The sequence below is a fragment of the Oncorhynchus gorbuscha genome, linkage group LG06, assembly GCF_021184085.1.
Source record: "Oncorhynchus gorbuscha isolate QuinsamMale2020 ecotype Even-year linkage group LG06, OgorEven_v1.0, whole genome shotgun sequence".
NCBI classification, from domain to species: domain Eukaryota; kingdom Metazoa; phylum Chordata; class Actinopteri; order Salmoniformes; family Salmonidae; genus Oncorhynchus; species Oncorhynchus gorbuscha.
The window spans coordinates 21,653,764-21,674,240 of NC_060178.1; the positions used below are offsets into that span (position 1 = coordinate 21,653,764).

Below are 20,477 nucleotides of genomic sequence, written 5' to 3' on the forward strand. Positions count from 1 at the left end.
CATAGCGTTCTCACACACATACTATACCTAGAGCAGAGAAATACCCAGCTGTGAACACACACACTGCTACAAGTGGAGGACACGCACAATGAGCCAGGGATACTGTCTCCCCTGTCACATGCTCCCACAGACACTAATCTCTGCTGTTGTGCTGCAGCAATGAGACTGGGCAGCCAGCTGGGGGAGCATGCCTGTCTGTTTGGTCAGGTGTGTGCACGCCGTCAGGCCCCAGACACTGCAATCAGAGATGGGTCACAAAAGCAGCTAGATTGGGGAGGTGGAAGGGGCTCGACCATAGAGGAGGAAGCAGGGGGTGGGTGGTGGAGGGGTTGCCTGGCTACCTAAACTCCTTTCTCCGTCCAAACACTATGCCCATGCCGGGGGACATTAGTTTCTTTTCCTTAATGAGTCTGGATCTGAGTACCTCCCCGACCCTTCACAGAATGTGAACACATTCGGGGCCGTCTAGAAACCGATGGGTTGAGCCAGAACACTCGTGGGTAAAGTGTCAGTTTGAAATTTGCTTTCATACTCTGATTGATTAGAGATGATCCGAGCGCTGATGACTTTGTTTTGTACAACACCCCTCATACCCCTCGTCAACACAAACAACTTTAATGATGGCAGTCTCAAACTAAAGTATGTATCGAACGACAGAGCAGCGGAAGAATTTAGTGTGAGTCGTCAGGCTAGTGGAGGGGCCTGCTTAGACCACTTTAAACCTACAGTACTGCCCCTGTCAGAAATGGATGGGCAGCATTCATAGGTCATCAATTACGAACTTTGACAGCGTCCATCATTAATCTCTCTATATTGAATATTACATTACCTAACTGACAATAATGAAAAATAGCTAAGTGTTTGTCAAATTAGAATTTAACATTAGAGATTAGAGGAGGCACTTGAGATTCTATGGTTGAGATACTTGCTGAAGTTGGTCATGTATATTTCTAGCAATGCCTATGCAGTATTAATGTGTAAGCAACATTTCAGTGCTCGACAGAGCATAGCAGGCTGGGGGGTTATGCCTGGGTAATGTTTAGGGGGTGATTGAAAGGCGATGGGGCATGGGTATATGGGATGTGCAACACTGCTCTCTGTCCTCCAATATCCTGTGGAATGACCTTTAAATCTCCACCAGCCTGCTCCCAGCTGCTCCCAGATAAACCTCCTGACCCTGGAGAGTTTATCACTAAAGCCTGCCCGGATTCCAGCTGCTCCCAGACAAACCTCCTGACCCTGGGGAGTTTATCACTAAAGCCTGTCTGGATACCAGCTGCTCCCAGATAAACTCCCCAGGGTCAGGAGGTTTATCACTAAAGCCTGCCTGGATTCCAGCTGCTCCCAGATGAACTCCCCAGGGTCAGGAGGTTTATCACTAAAGCCTGCCTGGATTCCAGCTGCTCCCAGACAAACCTCCTGACCCTGGGGAGTTTATCACTAAAGCCTGCCTGGATTCCAGCTGCTCCCAGACAAACCTCCTGACCCTGGGGAGTTTATCACTAAAGCCTGCCTGGATTCCAGCTCTTGTTGTTCCAGATGCAATTACATTGTGTTGGACTAAGGAGGTGTGTGTGTGCGTGCGAGGGTGCGTGCATGCATGCGAGTGCCAACCACTATCCTTGTGAGTACCAGTCCTCACAAGGAAAATTTGGACAAGTGGGGACAATTCGCCGGTCCCAACAAGGAAAAAGGCTTTTTTAAGTTTAGGGGTTTAGTGTAACAATTGGAGTTATGAATTAAGATCAGTTTTAGGGTTTGGTGTAAGGGTTCAGTTTAGGTTAGGGGTTAGGGAAAATAGGATTTTGAATGGGAATACATTTTTGGGTCCCCACAAGGATATTTAAACGCATGTTGGTATGAAATATTCAGTTGTGATGGACAAAGGAGAGATTGGGAGGATCATCCAGGACTCTGGGGTGCTAAAGTGACACCTCCCAACGCCAACCAGCTACCCTCATAATGCTCTGACCCACTCCATCCCTGAGCTTGTGAAGAGGAACCTGTGGTCTTGTGAATAGAATAAATGTTCCACACGGGCACATCCTTTGGCGGAGGCCAGATGGAGTCTTTGTCTTCTCACACAGACACCAGTGGGCTCAGTGGAATGCCGTGCCTAGTGTGACTCTCTTGTCCTTCACCATGTTCACATGACTCGTATGCTAATAAACAATATTCAGAGAATTATACAAATCCTCCTTGTCTAAGACCATCATAGCACACTGGTGATGCTTATTTAGCATGACGGCACAATTTAAGGTGCGTGATATGACTTCGAACCCAGTTGGAGATCCCAACAGTTTTTGATGTGTTTATTATGAAGCAGGGCATATTAGCGGTTATTGACTGTTATCAGCAAGTGATGTGAATGATGATGCAAATGTCCCGATGCACTGTTTCATATGAAAACTATGTACACTGTAGATTTGTTTTTGCTAGTAAACCAACATTGACCTTTAAGCTAGATACTTTTTATCAGACTGAGAGATGGAGAAAGAGAGACTGCCTATGGGTTAGGTGAGTGTCTGCTCTCAAATGTCATTCTGTCAGCAACAATTGGATCCACCTATCACTGAGATGTCGTTACTGAACAGTAGGACATATTGTTGTAGACATATTTGCAGATCTCATGAAAATAGAGCTCTTTGGCCACATAATCCGGTGGTGGGTTTCGCATCAAAAGAAAGATGCATATGTAGAAAGGGGGGTGGGGTGATTTCTGCTAAGCTATATGGAATTGTTTTAAGAAGTTCGCACCAAGGATCATTTGATTTTGAATTTTAATGTTATGGAAGTTTGTTCTAAAGTGTCTATCCTATATCTGAGAGATATAAGAATTTGTAATTATTATTATTATTTTTTTACATCTATTTAACCTTTTATTTTTGTCACTAAACAGTCTCCATACAGTGGGGCAAAAAAGTATTTAGTCAGCCACCAATTGTGCAAGTTCTCCCACTTAAAAAGATGAGAGAGGCCTGGAATTTTCGTCATAGGTATACTTCAACTATGACAGACAAAATGAGAAGAAAAAAATCCAGAAAATCACATTGTAGGATTTTTAATGAATTTATTTGCAAATTATGGTGGAAAATAAGTATTTGGTCACTTACAAACAAGCAAGATTTCTGGCTCTCACAGACCTGTAACTTCTTCTTTAAGAGGCTCCTCTGTCCTCCATTCGTTACCTGTATTAATGGCACCTGTTTGAACTTGTTATCAGTATAAAAGACACCTGTCCACAGCTTCAAACAGTCACACTCCAAACTCCACTATGGCCAAGACCAAAGAGCTGTCAAAGGACACCAGAAACAAAATTGTGGACCTGCACCAGGCTGGGAAGACTGAATCTGCAATAGGTAAGCAGCTTGCTTTGAAGAAATCAACCGTGGGAGCAATTATTAGGAAATGGAAGACATACAAGACCACTGATAATCTCCCTCGATCTGGGGCTCCACGCAAGATCTCACCCCGTGGGGTCAAAATGATCACAAGAGCGGTGAGAAAAAATCCCAGAACCACATGGGGGGACCTAGTGAATGACCTGCAGAGAGCTGGGACTAAAGCAACAAAGCCTACCATCAGTAACACACTACGCCGCCAGGGACTCAAATCCTGCAGTGCCAGACGTGTCCCCCTGCTTAAGCCAGTACATGTCCAGGCCAGTCTGAAGTTGGCTAGAGAGCATTTGGATGATCTAGAAGAAGATTGGGAGAATGTCATATGGTCAGGTGAAACCAAAATATAACTTTTTGGTAAAAACTCAACTCGTCGTGTTTGGAGGACAAAGAATGCTGAGTTGCATCCAAAGAACACCATACCTACTGTGAAGCATGGGGGTGGAAACATCATGCTTTGGGGCTGTTTTTCTGCAAAGGGACCAGGACGACTGATCCGTGTAAAGGAAAGAAAAAATCGTGAGATTTTGAGTGAAAACCTCTTTCCATCAGCAAGGGCATTGAAGATGAAACGTGGCAGGGTCTTTCAGCATGACAATGATCCCAAACACACCGCCCGGGCAACGAAGGAGTGGCTTCGTAAGAAGCATTTCAAGGTCCTCGAGTGGCCTAGTCAGTCTCCAGATCTCAACCCCAAAGAAAATCTTTGGAGGGAGTTGAAAGTCCGTGTTGCCCAGCAACAGCCCCAAAACATCACTGCTCTAGAGGAGATCTGCATGGAGGAATGGGCCAAAATACCAGCAACAGTGTGTGAAAACCTTGTGAAGACTTACAGAAAACGTTTGACCTCTGTCATTGCCAACAAAGGGTATATAACAAAGTATTGAGATAAACTTTGTTATTGACCAAATACTTATTTTCCACCATAATTTGCAAATAAATTCATAAAAAATCCTACAATGTGATTTTCTGGATTTTTTTCCCTAATTTTGTCTGTCATAGTTGAAGTGTACCTATGATGAAAATTACAGGCCTCTCTCCTCTTTTTAAGTGGGAGAACTTGCACAATTGGTGGCTGACCAAATACTTTTTTGCCCCACTGTACTTCCATAAATGTGTTCAACTGGTACCAGGGGACGAGTCTTGTGAGGCCTGTGGACGTCCTAGAGCAAAACAACAGACATGTACATGTTCTTGAGAGTCTCACCTTTCAACAGAGGGCTCATAATAGTGTGTAGCCATCGGACATTACTGTACATACAGAAGTTGGCAGATCGGCTGTACTGACTTCAGACGAGTCCCAAGACGCTTGTGGGGGTAGGAGAGCAAAACGGAGAACACCGTCATGTTCGGGATGCTACAGACAATTTTGTGCAAAGACCGATTTTAAGGATGTCTCATTGTTCTGACAAACACTGCACTAGCTCTGTCACCTTTCACCTCCTAAAGATATCTCTTGCTTAAACTGACAGATGTTGATGAGTATTTTTTCATTATGCTAATTAGATTTCCGTGCAGTTGAGGCTTTGGGCCCCATGAAAAGATATCACATTGGGCCACACCAACCCTGGGCTATTGCTGTAACCACACCTCCAGAACCCAATCGACCCATTCAAAGTTTTAAATAACTCTACCTTTGCAGGCTTGCAACTCTTGTAGTCCAATATTTACTGTACTATATTTACTGACAGTGAGCTGTGAAAATATAACACTGCAGACATGCATGCAACATTCACTATTTGATGCAAGACTGATACCCTCTATAACAAATGTATTAAAGGTCATCTTTTAGTCTAAATGTAATTTTAATGGTAAAATTCATGAATGGAAAATTCTCTTAAAACATGAATGAATAACTTAAAATAAATATAACTTAAATATATACATTAACCTCTTCAATTAAGCAATAAATTATAATCTATAGAATGATATAACAAACAAAATAATAGATTTGTGAACTAAGTATACATACCAACTTGAAAATAAGCAGCTGTAAAAGTGGAAATGGAAAATGGAAAACAAACTGGAAATGAAAAAGCATGATGGTGGCACTAGAAGAAAAGGTCAAGAGGTCACCAAATCAATAGACATCTTCCACTTGTGGTCTTGATTGTGCACACCAAATTGTATGGCAATCCAGCCATTACTTTGAGATATTTCTTGTTCTCAGTCTGTTCTCAGTCTTGTTCTCAGCATGTGGGCATCATGTGTGTAGTGATCCAATATCCATAACGATGCCATTTAACAGTTATCACTGGCCCTTGTTCAGCCTTACTCACCAAGAGCCCAGCGCCGAGCCTTCTTGCTAGCAAAGTCATTGATCAAGTCTTTGAAGTCCAGCTTTCTATCTAACTGACTTTCAATGGACAGCATGGAAAGACTGCAAAGCCTGTCCTGCGACATAGAGGACCTCAAATACTTTATCAGTTTTAGTTTACTGAAAGCTCTCTCTCCACCAGCAACAGTCACGAGCAGTATGCAAAATATACGTAAAGCAATGCACTCTTCAAAACTTCTTTGCAGCTGCATCTTGCAAATTGCATTCAGGAGACCAAGAGGGCACAAGTTATGGGGGGGAAAGTGGCAGCATATACAGTGTTCAGGTGTCTTACTCCATTTTGAAACTCAGGTGTCAGATCTGTGGAATACTTCATGATCAGGGGTTGGTACACAGAGGGGACTTCATCCTCACTAATCTGCCCAACTTTCAGAACAGTAGACAATTCTAATACAATTTTTGCAGTGTTGTGGATCCTAGTGTCCAAGTCACTTATGATGTTGTCCGTAACAGTAAAAAAAAAACTTTTGAAACACCGTTGCTGCACTGTCCTGAACTGTCTCCTCTTGAGAGATCTCATCATGGAATCTCTTCCTTTTCCTCTGGCGGCTGTGTTCCTTGCTAAATTGGAGTGCAACTTCAATTTGCGTAGCAATCAGTGTTGCCTCAGACAGGAGAGACTCCCATCCATCTCTAAGAGTCTGCATCTCTTCCTTTAAGGCTCTGATATTGGCTGCCTTCTGTGCCAGGTGAGATTTTTCCTGACTGGAGAATCACATTCCTGTCCTCAATGCATTGCAGTACCTGCAATTATGCCAACTGACATGTCATCCAACACTCACGGACTACACCCACCTTCTTTTGTGAAGCATTGGGTGACATGCTGTCGCCCTTTCTTTTCTCTCTCCTGTCTTTCTGTCATGATCGTCATAATAACATTCAGACCAAGGCGCCGCGTGTTATGGGTTCCACATCTTTTATTCGTGAAATGCACAAAAACAATAACACGCAAACAACACGTGACGCTATGGAGTGCTCACATGCAATTACACATAAACAAGATCCCACAAAACACAGTGGGGAAATGGCTGCCTAAATATGATCCCCAATCAGAGACAACTATAAACAGCTGCCTCTGATTGGGAACCATACCAGGCCAACATAGAAATACACAACCTAGATTACCCACCCTAGTCACACCCCGACCTAACCAAAATAGAGAATAAAAAGGCTCTCTATAGTCAGTGCGTGACACTTTCTTTTAGTTTTTGGAAGCCAGATTTTTCAACTATTTCATAGTTTTGATATCTTCAGTATTATTTTACAATGTAGAAAACAGTAAAAACTAAGAAAAACCCTTGAATGATTAGGTGTGTCCAAACTTTTGACTGAGTAGTTTGTAATAGTATTTTGGTTGTCTCTCAGTGTCTTTCCAATATTTAACCAATATTTCGTTTTTTATTTTAAATTTAATGTTATATCTTATGTTTTCTTGTCTATAACTGTTCTGTACTTTGTCATGTATTTGTACATTTTTGTGGACCCCAGGAAGAGCAGTAGTACTGCATGTGCAGTAGTTAATGGAGATCCTAATTAACTAAACACACCAATTAGGAGTATTATATTATGGTATCTGTCTGTGAATTAAAGCATAGATGAACAAGTCTTGGAGTTTTGTGGGTCCGTGCTAGGTAAGAATTTTGTCAAAGGGAATGTCAGAAAGTGCTTGACAAGCTGCAAATCTTCAAAACCATGCAGCCACTTTAATTCTAAATTGCTGTTATGCAATTAATACGCCCCCAATTACTGTAATTTCTCTTGAAGGTTTATGTCAAGGTCCCAGGTTTCCGGGCTGGAAGCACACTTTCCACTCCACCTGCAGGTCCGCTTCGGTATTGCCATTTAGTATTTGGTATTTTATTAGGATCCCCATTAGCTGTTGCAAAACCAGCAGCAGCTCTTCCTGGGGTCCACACAAAACATGAAACATAACACAGAATGACATAATACAGAACATCATTAGACAAGAACAGCTCAAGGACAGAATTACATAAAAATGTTCAAAGGCACACGTAGCCTACGTATCAATGCATACACACAAACTATCTAGATCAAATAGGGGAGAGGTGTTGTGTCGTGAGGTGTTGCTTTATCTGTTTTTTGAAACCAGGTTTGTTGTTTATTGGAGCAATATGAGATGGAAGGAAGTTCCATGCAATAAGGGCTCTATATAATACTGTACGCTTTCTTGATTTTATGGATTTGGGGACTGTGAAAAGACCCCTGGTGGCATGTCTGGTGGGATAAGTGTGTGTGTCAGAGCTGTGTGTAAAAAGAATAAGTGATGCAGTCAGTCTCTCCTCAACTTTTTATTTTATTTTTTTATTTTATTTCACCAGGTAGTCGAGTTGAGAACAAGTTCTCATTTGCAACTGCAACATGGCCAAGATAAATCATAGCAATTCGACACATACAACAACGCAGAGTTACACATGGAATAAACAAAACATAGTCAATAATACAGTAGAACAAAAGAAAACAAAAAGTCTATATACAGTGAGTGCAAATGAGGTAAGATAAGGGCATGGTGGCGAAGTAATTACAATATAGCAATTAAACACCGGAATGGTAATGTGCAGAAGATGAATGTGCAAGTAGAGATACTGGGGTGCAAAGGAGAAAGATAAATAAATAAATACTGTATGGGGATGAGGTAGGTAGATAGATGGGCTGTTTACAGATGGGCTATGTACAGGTGCAGTGATCTGTGAGCTGCTCTGACAGCTGGTGCTTAAAGCTAGTGAGGGAGATATGGGTCTCCAGCTTCATAGATTTTTGCAGTTTGTTCCAGTCATTGGCAGCAGAGAACTGGAAGGAAAGACGACCAAAGGAGGAATTTGCTTTGGGGGTGACCAGTGAGATATACCTACTGGAGCGCGTGCTACGAGTGGGTGCTGCTATGGTGACCAGTGAGCTGAGATAAGACGGGGCTTTACATAGCAGAGACTGGTAGATAACCTGTAGCCAGTGGGTTTGGCGACGAGTATGAAGCGAGGGCCAACCAACGAGAGCGTACAGGTCACAATGGTGGGTAGTGTATGGGGCTTTGGTGACAAAACGGGTGTCACTGTGATAGACTGCATCCAGTTTGTTGAGTAGAGTGTTGGAGGCTATTTTATAGATGACATCACCGAAGTTGAGGATCGGTAGGATGGTCAGTTTTATGAGGGCATGTTTGGCAGCATGAGAGAAGGATGCTTTGTTGCGAAATAGGAAGCCAATTCTAGATTTAATTTTGGATTGGAGATGCTTAATGTGAGTCTGGAAGAAGAGTTTACAGTATAACCAGACACCTAGGTATTTGTAGTTGTCCACGTATTCTAAGTCGGAGCCGTCCAGAGTAGTGATGCTGGACGGGCGAGCAGGTGCAGGCAGTGATCGGTTGAATAGCATGCATTTAGTTTTACTTGCGTTTAAGAGCAGCTGGAGGCCACGGAAGGAGAGTTGTATGGCATTGAAGCTCGTCTGGAGGTTTGCTAACACAGTGTCCAAAGAGGGGCCAGAAGTATACAGAATGGTGTCGTCTGCGTAGAGGTGGATCAGAGAATCACCAGCAGCAAGAGCAACATCGTTGATGTACACAGAGAAGAGAGTCGGCCCGAGGATTGAACCCTGTGGCACCCCCATAGAGACTGCCAGAGGTCCGAACAACAGGCCCTCCGATTTGACACACTGAACTCTATCAGTGAAGTAGTTGGTAAATCAGGCGAGGCAATCATTTGAGAAACCAAGGCTGTCGAGTCTGCCAATAAGAATGTGTTGATTGACAGTCGAAAGCCTTGGCCAGGTCGATGAATACAGTTGCACAGTAATGTCTCTTATCGATGGCAGTTATGATGTCGTTTAGGACATTGAGCGTGGCTGAGGTGTACCCATGACCAGCTCTGAACCCAGATTGCATAGCGGAGAAGGTACGGTGGGATTCGAAATGGTCGGTAATCTGTTTGTTAACTTGGCTTTCGAAGACCTTAGAAAGACAGGGTAGGATAGATATAGGTCTGTAGCAGTTTGGCTCTAGAGTGTCACCCCCTTTGAAGAGGCGGATGACCGCGGCAGCTTTCCAATCTTTGGGAATCTCAGACGATATGAAAGAGAGGTTGAACAGGCTAGTAATAGGGGTTGCATCAATTTCGGCAGATAATTATCTGGATTTGGCTAAAGGAGAAATGGTGGAGGTTTTGGCGGGTTGCTGTGAAGGGTGCCGGGCAGTTGACCGGGGTTGGAGTATCCAGGTGGAAAACATGGCCAGCCGTAGAGAAATGCTTTTTGAAATTCTCAATTATAGTGGATTTATCGGTGGTGACAGTGTTTCCTAGCCTCAGAGCAGTGGGCAGCTGGGAGGAGGTGGTCTTATTCGCCATGGACTTTACAGTGTCCCAGAACCTTTTTGAGTTAGTACTACAGGATGCAAATTTCTGTTTGAAAAAGCTAGCCTTAGCTTTCCTAACTGCCTGTGTATATTTGTTCCTAACTTCCATGAAAAGTTTCATATCACGGGGGCTATGCGATGCTAATGCAGAATGCCACAGGATGTTTTTGTGCTGGTCAAGGGCAGACAGGTCTGGAGTGAACCAAGGACTATATCTATTCCTAGTTCTACATTTTTTGAATGGGGCATTTTTATTTAAGATGGTGAGGAAGGCACTTTTAAAGAATAGCCAGGCATCATCTACTGATGGGATGAGGTCTATGTCATTCCAGGATACCCCGGCTAGGTCAATTAGAAAGGCCTGCTCACAGAAGTGTTTTAGGGAGTGTTTGACAGTGATGAGGGGTGGTCGTTTGGTCGCAGACCCATTACGGATGCAGTCAATGAGGCAGTGATCACTGAGATCTTGATTGAAAACAGCAGAGGTGTATTTGGAGGGTGAGTTAGAATGACATCTATGAGGGTGCCCGTGTTTACAGATTTGGAGTTGTACCTGGTAGGTTCATTGATAATTTCTTTGAGATTGAGGGCATCAAGCTTGGATTGTAGGATGGCCAAGGTGTTAAGAATGTCCCGGTTTAGGTCACCTAGTAGCACGAGCTCAGAAGATAGATGGGGGGCAATCAATTCACATATGGTATCGAGGGCACAGCTGGGGGCAGAGGGAGGTCTATAGCAAGCGGCAACAGTGAGAGACTTGTTTCTGGAAAGGTGAATTTTTAGAAGTAGACGTTTGAATTGTTTGGGTACAGACTTGGATAGTAGGACAGAACTCTGCATGCTATCTTTGCAGTAGATTGCAACACCGCCCCCTTTGGCAGTTCTATCTTGGCGGAACATGTTATAGTTAGCGATGTAGATTTCCAGGTTTTTGGTGGTTTTCCTAAGCCAGGATTCAGACACGACTAAGACATCCAGGTGTGCAGTGTGCTAAAGCAGTGAGTAAAACACACTTAGGGAGTAGGCTTCTAATGTTAACATGCATGCAGGACCTGGATTAACCTCTACATCACCAGAGGAACAGAGGAGAAGTAGGATAAGGGTACGGCTAAATGCTATACGAACTGGCCGTCCAGCACGTTCGGAACAGAGAGTAAAAGGAGCACGATAGCACAGATCCAAGGTATAGTGTACAGACAAAGGTAAGGTAGGATGTGAGTATATTGGAGGTAAACCTAGGCATTGAGTAATGATAAGAGAGATATAGTCTCTAGAGATGTTTAAACCAGGTGATGTCATCGCATATGTAGGAGGTGGAACAACATGGTTAGAACTTCTTAGGGCTGCAATCCTGTTAACGGGATCGATATGACAACAGCCAGTGAAAGTGCAGGGCGCCAAATTGAAAACAACAGAAATCCCATAAATAAAATCACTCAAGCATACAAGTATTTTATACCATTTTAAAGGTAATCTTGTTGTTAATCCCACCAAAGTGTCCAATTTCAAATAGGCTTTAGAGCGAAAGCACCACAAACGATTATGTTAGGCCAGAGCCAAGCCACAGAAAAACACAGCCATTTTTCCAGCCAAAGAGAGGAGTCACAAAAAGCACAAATAGAGATTAAATTAATCACTAACCTTTGATGATCTTTATCAGATGACACTCATAGGACTTCATGTTACACAATACATGTATGTTTTGTTCGGTAAAATTCATATTTATATAAAAACATCTCAGTATACATTGGGCGTGTTATGTTCAGTAGTTCCAAAAACATCCGGTGAATTTGCAGAGAGCCACATCAATTTACAGCAATACTCATCATAAATGTTGATGAAAATACAAGTGTTATACATGTAATTAAAGATATACAGCTCCTTAATGCAACCACTGTGTCAGATTTCAAAAAAGCTTTACGGAAAAAGCAAACCATGCTATAATCTGAGAACAGAGCTCAGAGAACAAATACATATATCCGCCATGTTGGAGTCAACAGAAGTCAGAAATAACATTATAAATATTCACCTACATTTGATGATCTTCATCAGAATGCACTCACAGGAATCCCAGGTCCACAATCAATGTTTGATTTGTTTAATAATGTCTATCATTTATGTCCAAATAGCTACTTTTGTTAGTGCATTTGGTAAACAGATCAAAACTCATGAAGCGCGTTCACTAGTTCTGTTACAGACAGTAGAAACTTGTCAAATGATGTATGGGATCAATCTTTAGGATGTTTTTAACATAAATTCCAACCGGAGAGTTCCTTTGTCTTCAGAAAAGCAAAGGAACGGGAGATACCTCTCATGTGAAATGCTCGTGTCCAGCACGTGACTGCTGCCAGACCTCTGACTCAATCCACTCTCATTCGGCCCCACTTCACAGTAGAAGCCTCAAACAAGTTTCAAAAGACGGTTGACAAATAGTGGAAGCCTTAGGAAGTGCAAGATGACCAATATCCCACTGTAACTTCAATAGGGGCTGAATTGAAAATCGACCAACCTCAGATTTCCCACTTCCTGATTGGATCTTTTCTCAGGTTTTTGCCTGCCATATGAGTTCTCTTATACTCACAGACATCATTCAAACAGTTTTAGAAACTTCAGAGTGGTTTCTATCCAGTACGAATAATAATATGCATATTTTAGCAACTGGGACTGAGGAGCAGGCAGTTTACTCTGGGCACCTCTTCATCCAAGCTACTCAATACTGCCCTGCAGCCATAAGACGTTTTAAGGCATATTGAGCAGGGCTAGAGGCTCTACAGTGAAATAAGACAGTAATCACTAACCAGGACAGTAATGGACAAGGCATATTGATATTAGAGAGAGGCATGCGTAGCCAAGTGAACATATGGGTCCAGTGAGTGGTTGGGCTGACTGGGAACTCGGCGATTCAGACAGTTAGCAGGCTGATGCTAACACGCTAACAGTTAGTAGGCCGGGGCTAAACAAGCTAGCAGTTAGCAGACCGGGGCTGATAACTCTTAACCAAGAGACTGGCATGAATAGTATTTATATCAGCCCTCTGATAGCAATTATAAGCAAAACATGCCGCTCTGTTCTGGGCCAGCTGCAGCTTAACTAGGTCTTTCCTTGCAGCACTGGACCACACGACTGGACAATAATCAAGATTAGTCTAAACTAGAGCCTGCAGAATTAGCTTTTTTTAGTGTGGTGTCAAAAAAGCAGAGCATCTCTTTATTACGGACAGACCACTCCCCATCTTTACCACCATTGAATCTATATGTTTTGTATTAAGGCACAAGGCAATACCCAAATGCAGACACAGGAGGCAGATGGTTGGAGTCTTACAATGTTTATTAATCCAAAAGGGTTCTTCTGCCTGTCGTGGACAGGCAAAAAGGTCAAAACCAGATCAGAGTCTAGGAGGTACAAAGTGGCAGATAGGCTCGTCATGAAGGCAGGCAGAATGGTCAGGCAGGCGGGTACAAAGTCCAGAAACAGGCAAGGGTCAAAACCGGGAGGACTAGAAAAAGGAGAATGCAAAAAGCAGGAGAACGGGAAAAACGCTAGTTGACTTGGAAACATATAAGACGAACTGGCACAGAGAGACAGGAAAAACAGGGATGAAAACACTGGGGAAAATAAGTGACACCTGGAAGGGGTGGAGACAATCACAGGAACAGGTGAAACAGATGAAGGCGTGACAGTTTTGACCATGACAGTTTACAATCTAAAGTAACGCCAAGTAATTTAGTCTCCTCAACTTGTTCAACAGCCACACCATTCATTACCAGTTGAGCCCAAAAAGACCATTCCCACATTTGTAAATATTAGTAAGCTAGTTATTCATACATTTATAAACAACTTTTAAAGTATATAATAATGATTCATAAGGTAGTTCCTTATAAATCATTTACTAATAATTACTGACTCATTTATACTTTATAAATGTTTTGAGTGGCCAGTGTAATTTCTCACAAAAAGATGGACATGCCATTCATTGGTAGACATTCCAGCAGTACCTGATGCAGCCTCCCTTCTCTAATTCCTTTCTTTCCCCACTAGGTGGCAGTGTGAAACAGATTGAGTTGTTGAAATGAGTCATCCTTTCATGATATGCAAGATTAATTTCTGAAAGAATAGCTTGCAAATTTTGTGTGAACGGGTTGAATGAATGGCCTGGATATTTTATATTAGGATATTAAACGGTATCATCTGAAGAGTTAATAAACCATTAAAATATACCTTTATTCTGTCTCATTAATGATAGTATGTTTATTATCTCGTGGATTAGGATCCCTGTTAAAATTGGGATGATTAAGGCTTGGGATATGGCCCTTAACTAAAACAAGTTCAAATGTAACTTATGTCATGTCTACATACAGTAGCAAATTGAATTAAAACATAATATTGTGAGAAAACATGCTGCAATGTTGTTGTGTACAGTAACTACTCTGAGAATGCATTACATGAAAGCCTAACATACAAAACCACGAAAAGTGACCAATGCTTATGAAGCAAGAATCGTTTTTATTCAATTGGTATGTAATGGTTTTAGACACCACACCACTCAAGATTTAAATGTAACTTAGTCCATTGTTGGTTAAATCATTTGTGTGAGTGTCTTGCATCTATGTGGCTAAGAGTAACCATAATCGATATTGACACGTTCTTTACTCTGGCAGTAAACTTCAAATCATTACAAAATCAATATTTGACTCACTATACAGTTAAGGCACACACACAAAGGATTGTCACACAGTTCATAGCACTAAGAAGGCCTTGGTCTTCATTGAAAATAAATACCCTGTGCTGACATAGAAAGAGAAAGGGAGGTGAATCGGAAAAACAATAGACACTGCATGTGCAATACACAGTGATCCTACCTTTAGTTGCACACCACCCATCCTCTATTACACACATATAAACAATGAATTCACTGATCCCACACTATATATAGTTAATAAAGCTATATTATGCTCTATTACAGGGCTGTTCAATTCAAAACACTTCTGATTGTTGTTTGTACCTGGTAGTCAACTGCACTCACCTGCTGTCCCAGGTCTGAATCAGTCAGTCCCTGGTTAGAAAGAGAAGATGAAAAACAGAAGTGTTTTGGCCCTCCAGGACCAACATTAAACAGCCCTGCTCTTTTGCATGACTTGGTAACATTTTGCATTGTGTTCCATAGTTATGTAAATTATGTATTAGGTACAAAGGTTCAATGTGAGTCCTTTGAATGTTTTTTGCAAAATAGTGGCTTTAGATGAGCTATGGTAAGAGTAGATCCTTCGCGGATCTTCGCTTTGCGGTCTCATTGGTGAAGCAATGTATTTACAGAAGGTTCATCAGTAGAAACCTCATCCAAATGTTTACCTAAGGTCTCCTCGGTCATTACTTTCACCAGTACATACTGAAATTGTCTCATTTTCATGCCTGTACAATGCCCACACACAGCATTGTCAGCTAGCCATGTCGTGTGAATCTAGCCTGGTCCAATATCTGGATGTGCATTAGCCAACTATGACAAACGTGGCATGACAACGATAATCAGAGTAGTTGGCTAGACTACTAGAGCGCATACATATCTGGGACCAGTCTACAGTGAATTAGCTGTCCAGTCAGAACTTGCTGAGGGAGGGCAGTGCCCCAGCCTTGACCAGCACCGCTGACAGAAGGTCGGCCGGTCCAGAGAGGTGTGGCACCGTGGGGGCGGAGGGGTCTAAATGCTGGTTGTTAGAGTTCAGGGGCGTTGCAATCTTCCCCCGGGTCAGAGACTTGGCCGCCCCCGTTATCCCACTACCTCCTCCCCCCACACTGGACTTGCTGTTCTCAGCCGTGGGGATGACAGTCCCCAGGTGGGGGTTGCCTGCCATGGGGGCTGGGGCCTCCAGTTGAGGCTGATAGCAGCACAGCAGCCTGAAGAAAGCTGCTCTCATCTCCCTGCTGGACAGGGTGTAGATGAGGGGGTTGAGTGCTGAGTTGAGCACAGCCAGGGCAATGAACCAGTCCACATGGTAGAGCACAGGGCACCGCTCCGGACTGCAGCCCACGTCCAGTAGCAGCAGCAGGAACAGCGGGGCCCAGCACATCACAAACACCCCCAGAACTATTACCACCGTCCTCAGCAGGGCCAGTGAGTGCTCCGAGGGCCTGCTGCTAACCCTCCGCCCGCTGGACGTCACCAGCCGGTAGATGCGGATGTAGAGGATGATGATGGCCACCAGCAGGGCGCTAAACACGCTGATGCAGAAGGCCACGTAACTCTTGTCATAGAGGGGCAGCACGGTAGAGCAGGAGGCCAGGTGCTCCAGGCAGTTCCAGCCCAGGGAAGGCAGGGCACTGAGCAGCACAGACACGGCCCAGCATGCCCCCAGCAGCCCCAGTAACCTCCCCCGCCCCGCCGCCTTGCACAGACGAACCATGGTCATGTGTCTCTCGATACCGATGGCCAGTAGGCTGAAGGTGGATGCACTGAGGGCCACGAACATGCTTCCCTCTCTTGCCAGCCACTGGGCCGGCGTCAGGAAGAAGGTACTGCTACCAGAGGTGAAGATATTAACCATATAGGCCACCCCAGCCAACAGGTCAGACAGGGCCAGGTTACCGATGAGAAAGTACATGCGACTCAGGAAGCGTTTGTTCCTCCACAGCGCCAGCAGCACTGTGATGTTCTCCAGCACGATGAGGACACAGATGAGGAGGAGGACAACAGTCTTACAGGCCGCACTGCTCCGAGGTCGACCCCACTTCCCAGAGTGGTTGTAGTGGGCAATGATAACAGGGTTCATCCCCTCCTCAAACACGTTCTCCATCCTGTCTGTCCCTGGCCTTCCCTCGTCACACAACAGAGGGCGCCAGAACACCACCGACTGTAGACAGAGGATCTACTGGCAGTGGATGACTTTATCTGGCACTGTTGGTATCACACTCTTTATCTGGCACTGTTGGTATCACACTCTTTATCTGGCACTGTTGGTATCACACTCTTTATAGGGACCTGTTGGATAGACTGGATTAAAATGTATTTCACTAATTCAGTAGGAACTTTATTATGAATGAAGGAATTGCTAATATGTTGATTTAACACATGATATATTCCATGCCAGAGGTTAAGAATTAACTGACAAATCTCATGTCACATCTCAGGTTAGTTTGAAAACTTTTAGTAGGCTGCAAAGGCATGCTATAGGCATGCTTCATAATGAATTACATTTAAGAACAGGTTTTCTACATCTTGATGTCATTCAAAACATTTGCATTTGTATTCAAAAATACATTATTGAAGACTGTAAGTTTGGTGGATAATTATTTCCCCTATGTTTGGATAGAATGTGTTACTTCCATTCTGCCCATCTCATTAGAATAAGAACCGACAAAGTAAGATGGTTCATTACTAATGTGTTTTCCAGTAATCCCTCGAATGAAAGTTATTTTTTCCCTTACTATAAAAGATTGCTGTCAGAGTGCTGTGTAACTCCAGTACGCTGTAGTATAACTGCAATTATAGTGCAGAATAACTGCAGCGTGCTGACAATACTGCCGTTAGAGTGCAGAAGACTGTAGTATAACTGTGGTACGCTGTAGTATAACTGTGGTACACTGTAGTATAACTGTGGTACACTGTAGTATAACTGTGGTACACTGTAGTATAACTGTGGTACACTGTAGTATAACTGCGGTACACTGTAGTATAACTGTGGTACACTGTTAGAGTGCAGAATAACTCAGTATGCTGTAAATACTGTGTCCAAAATAACCTATTTTTTACTGTAGTAATTTTGCAGTATAACTGCAGTCCAATTGCAGTAAACTACAGTTATTACTGCATCCAAAATTCCACAGTCGACTTCAGTTACTGCACTTTTACTGCAGTTTAAAAACTGCAATCTTTTTTGTAAGGGCTGTTTTGAAACTGCAGTAAAAGTACATAAGCAGCGGTTGATAGTTGTATTTTGGACACAGTAACTGAAGTGTACTGCAAAATTACAGCAGTGAAAAAACGGTGTTATTTTGGACATACTGCAGTTATTCTGCACTCTAACAGTGTACCGCAGTTATACCTCATACTGAATGCAATATTTTTCGTAAGGGCACAATCGTTTTTTGTAAGAGTTCGCTGTAAAAGTATGAAATGGTCCATTATTAAAATGAGGTACATCAGTCAAACCTAGACCTACCTGAAGGACTGTTTACATTTTCATTTGAGATAGTAAGTGTGGATACGTTCATATAGCCCCTTGACAGATGTGTTGGTTCACAATCCCTGCTTCAATATCCAAACAATCATCGGATTACGTGGTGGCATCGATTCTATATTTTATCGCGGACATTCAAGTAAACTATATGAATATGCCTGTTATTGATATTCCCGCTAAAATGTCATTCCGATAAATTAGCTATAGCCCACAACTCCGAAACAGTCTTCTCACATCCGTCAAACTCTTTAATGGTCCTTTATTCAGCGACTTCTCCCTTCTCTGAAACGTCCAACTCTCACGTCTCCCAGTGTCAAACTGAATAGGGCGGGATCATTCCGTATTCCCCAGCTACATGTCATGACTGGGAGGTCTGGATGAAACCAAATCAAATCAAATGTAATTTGTCACACGCGCCAAACACAACAGGTGTAGTAGACCTTACAGTGAAATGCTTACTTACACGCCCTAACTAACAATGAAGTTTTAAAAAACTAAAATAAGAAAAGGAAATTAAAGTAACAAATAATTAAAGAGCAGCAGTAAAATAACAATAGGGAGGCTATGTACAGGGGGTACCAATACAGAGTCAATGTGCAGGGGCACAGTTTAGTCAAGGTAATTGAGGTAATATGTACATGTAGGTAGAGTTATTAAAGTGACTATGCATAGATAACAGAGTAGCAGCAGTGTAAAAGCAATTTAATTAGATGTTCAGGAGTCTTATGGCTTGGGGGTTGAAGCTGTTTAGAATCCTCTTGGACCTAGATTTGGAGCTCCAGTACTGCTTGCCATGCGGTATCAGAGAGAACAGACTAGGGTGGCTGGAGTCTTTTTGGCCTTCCTCTGACACCGCCTGGTATAGAGGTCCTGGATGGCAGGAATCCCAGTGATGTACTGGGCCGAATGCACTACCCTCTGTAGTGCCTTGCGGTCAAAGGCCGAGCAGTTGCCGTACCAGACAGTGATGCAACCATGCTCTCGATGGTGCAGCTGTAGAACCTTTTGAGGATCTGAAGACCCATACCAAATCTTTTCAGTCTCCTGAGGGGGAATAGGTTTTGTCGTGCCCTCTTCACGACAGTCTTGGTGTGCTTGAACCATGTTAGTTTGTTGGTGATTTGGACACCAAGGAAGGGCATGACGGGATTTCTTATAAGCTTCCGGGTTCCGAGTCCCGCTCCTTAAAAGCGCCAGCTCTACCCTTTAGCTTAGTGCGGCTGTTGCCTGTAATCCATGGCTTCTAGTTGGGGTATGTACGTACAGTCACTGTGGGGATGATGTCATCAATGCACTTATTGATGAAGCCAGTGACTGATGTTGTGTACTCCTCGATGCCATTGGAAGATTCATATTCCAGCCTGTGCTAACAAAACAGTTCTGCAGCTCAGCATCTGTTTCACCTGACCACTTTTTTATTGCCCGAGTCACTGGTACAACCTGCTAGAATTTTTGTTTGTAAGCAGCAATCAGGAGGATATAAATATGGTCAGATTTACCAAATGGAGGGCAAGGGAGAGCTTAGTATGAGTCTCTGTATGTGGAGTAAAGGTGCACTAGAGTTTTTTCCCCTCTGGTTGCACATTTAACATGCTGGTGTAAATTTGGTAAAACGTATTAAAGTTTCCCTGCATTAATGTCCCCGGACACTAGGAGCGCAGCCTCTGGATGAGCATTTTCCTGTTTGCTTATGGCGGTATTCTCAGAGGCCAAGAGGCCAAAGTTGGTGTGATGCTGATGTTTGACTCAATAGCGCAAGATACACTGAATCCCTTCTTACTGTAGCTGGGCTGGAGATGATTTATTTTGAATTACTCATGTATGTGTGTGTGTTTTGTTTCTTTAGTCAAAGTTTTTTGTGTTTACACTTTGTCGGCACCAATACATGCCGAGGTAAATGACTAGTTTGAGGCTAGAAAACACACTTATCACCCTTTAGGTGTTGATGGTAGCCTACTATACATACAGTAGTGCTATTAAAATGATTGCCTCTGTCTGTCTTTTACTTTCAGCAAAAGGTCTTATGCACCTTGTGAGTCATTCCTGAAATCAAATGTTGTCCAATACCACCACAAACAATCCGCTACAAACACAATACAGAACAAAATGATTCACTTAGATGAAACAAACACGAGACAATATAAAACAAACAACACAACATTGATCGTTTTGAAAAACAAAACAGACTGATGCTCCGATGG

The 20,477-nt window shown here is 43.0% G+C and overlaps 1 protein-coding gene across 1 annotated transcript; it reads right to left on the reverse strand.

Moving 5' to 3' along the window:
* Window positions 1-13,757: 13,757 nt before the first annotated feature.
* LOC124037052 (sphingosine 1-phosphate receptor 3-like) lies at window positions 13,758-18,580 on the reverse strand. Its single transcript, XM_046351679.1, has 2 exons — window positions 18,259-18,580; window positions 13,758-17,078 (listed from the first exon to the last, which is right to left on the reverse strand). The coding sequence occupies exon 2, from the start codon at window positions 16,891-16,893 to the stop codon at window positions 15,700-15,702; it is 1,194 nt and encodes a 397-aa protein (XP_046207635.1). The 5' UTR covers window positions 16,894-17,078; window positions 18,259-18,580; the 3' UTR covers window positions 13,758-15,699.
* Between the last annotated feature and the right edge of the window lie 1,897 nt (window positions 18,581-20,477).

Excerpts from the sequence above, each read along its gene's own strand:
- LOC124037052 (XM_046351679.1), bottom strand. The coding sequence starts at position 16,893 with ATGGAGAACGTGTTTGAGGAGGGGATGAACCCTGTTATCATTGCCCAC.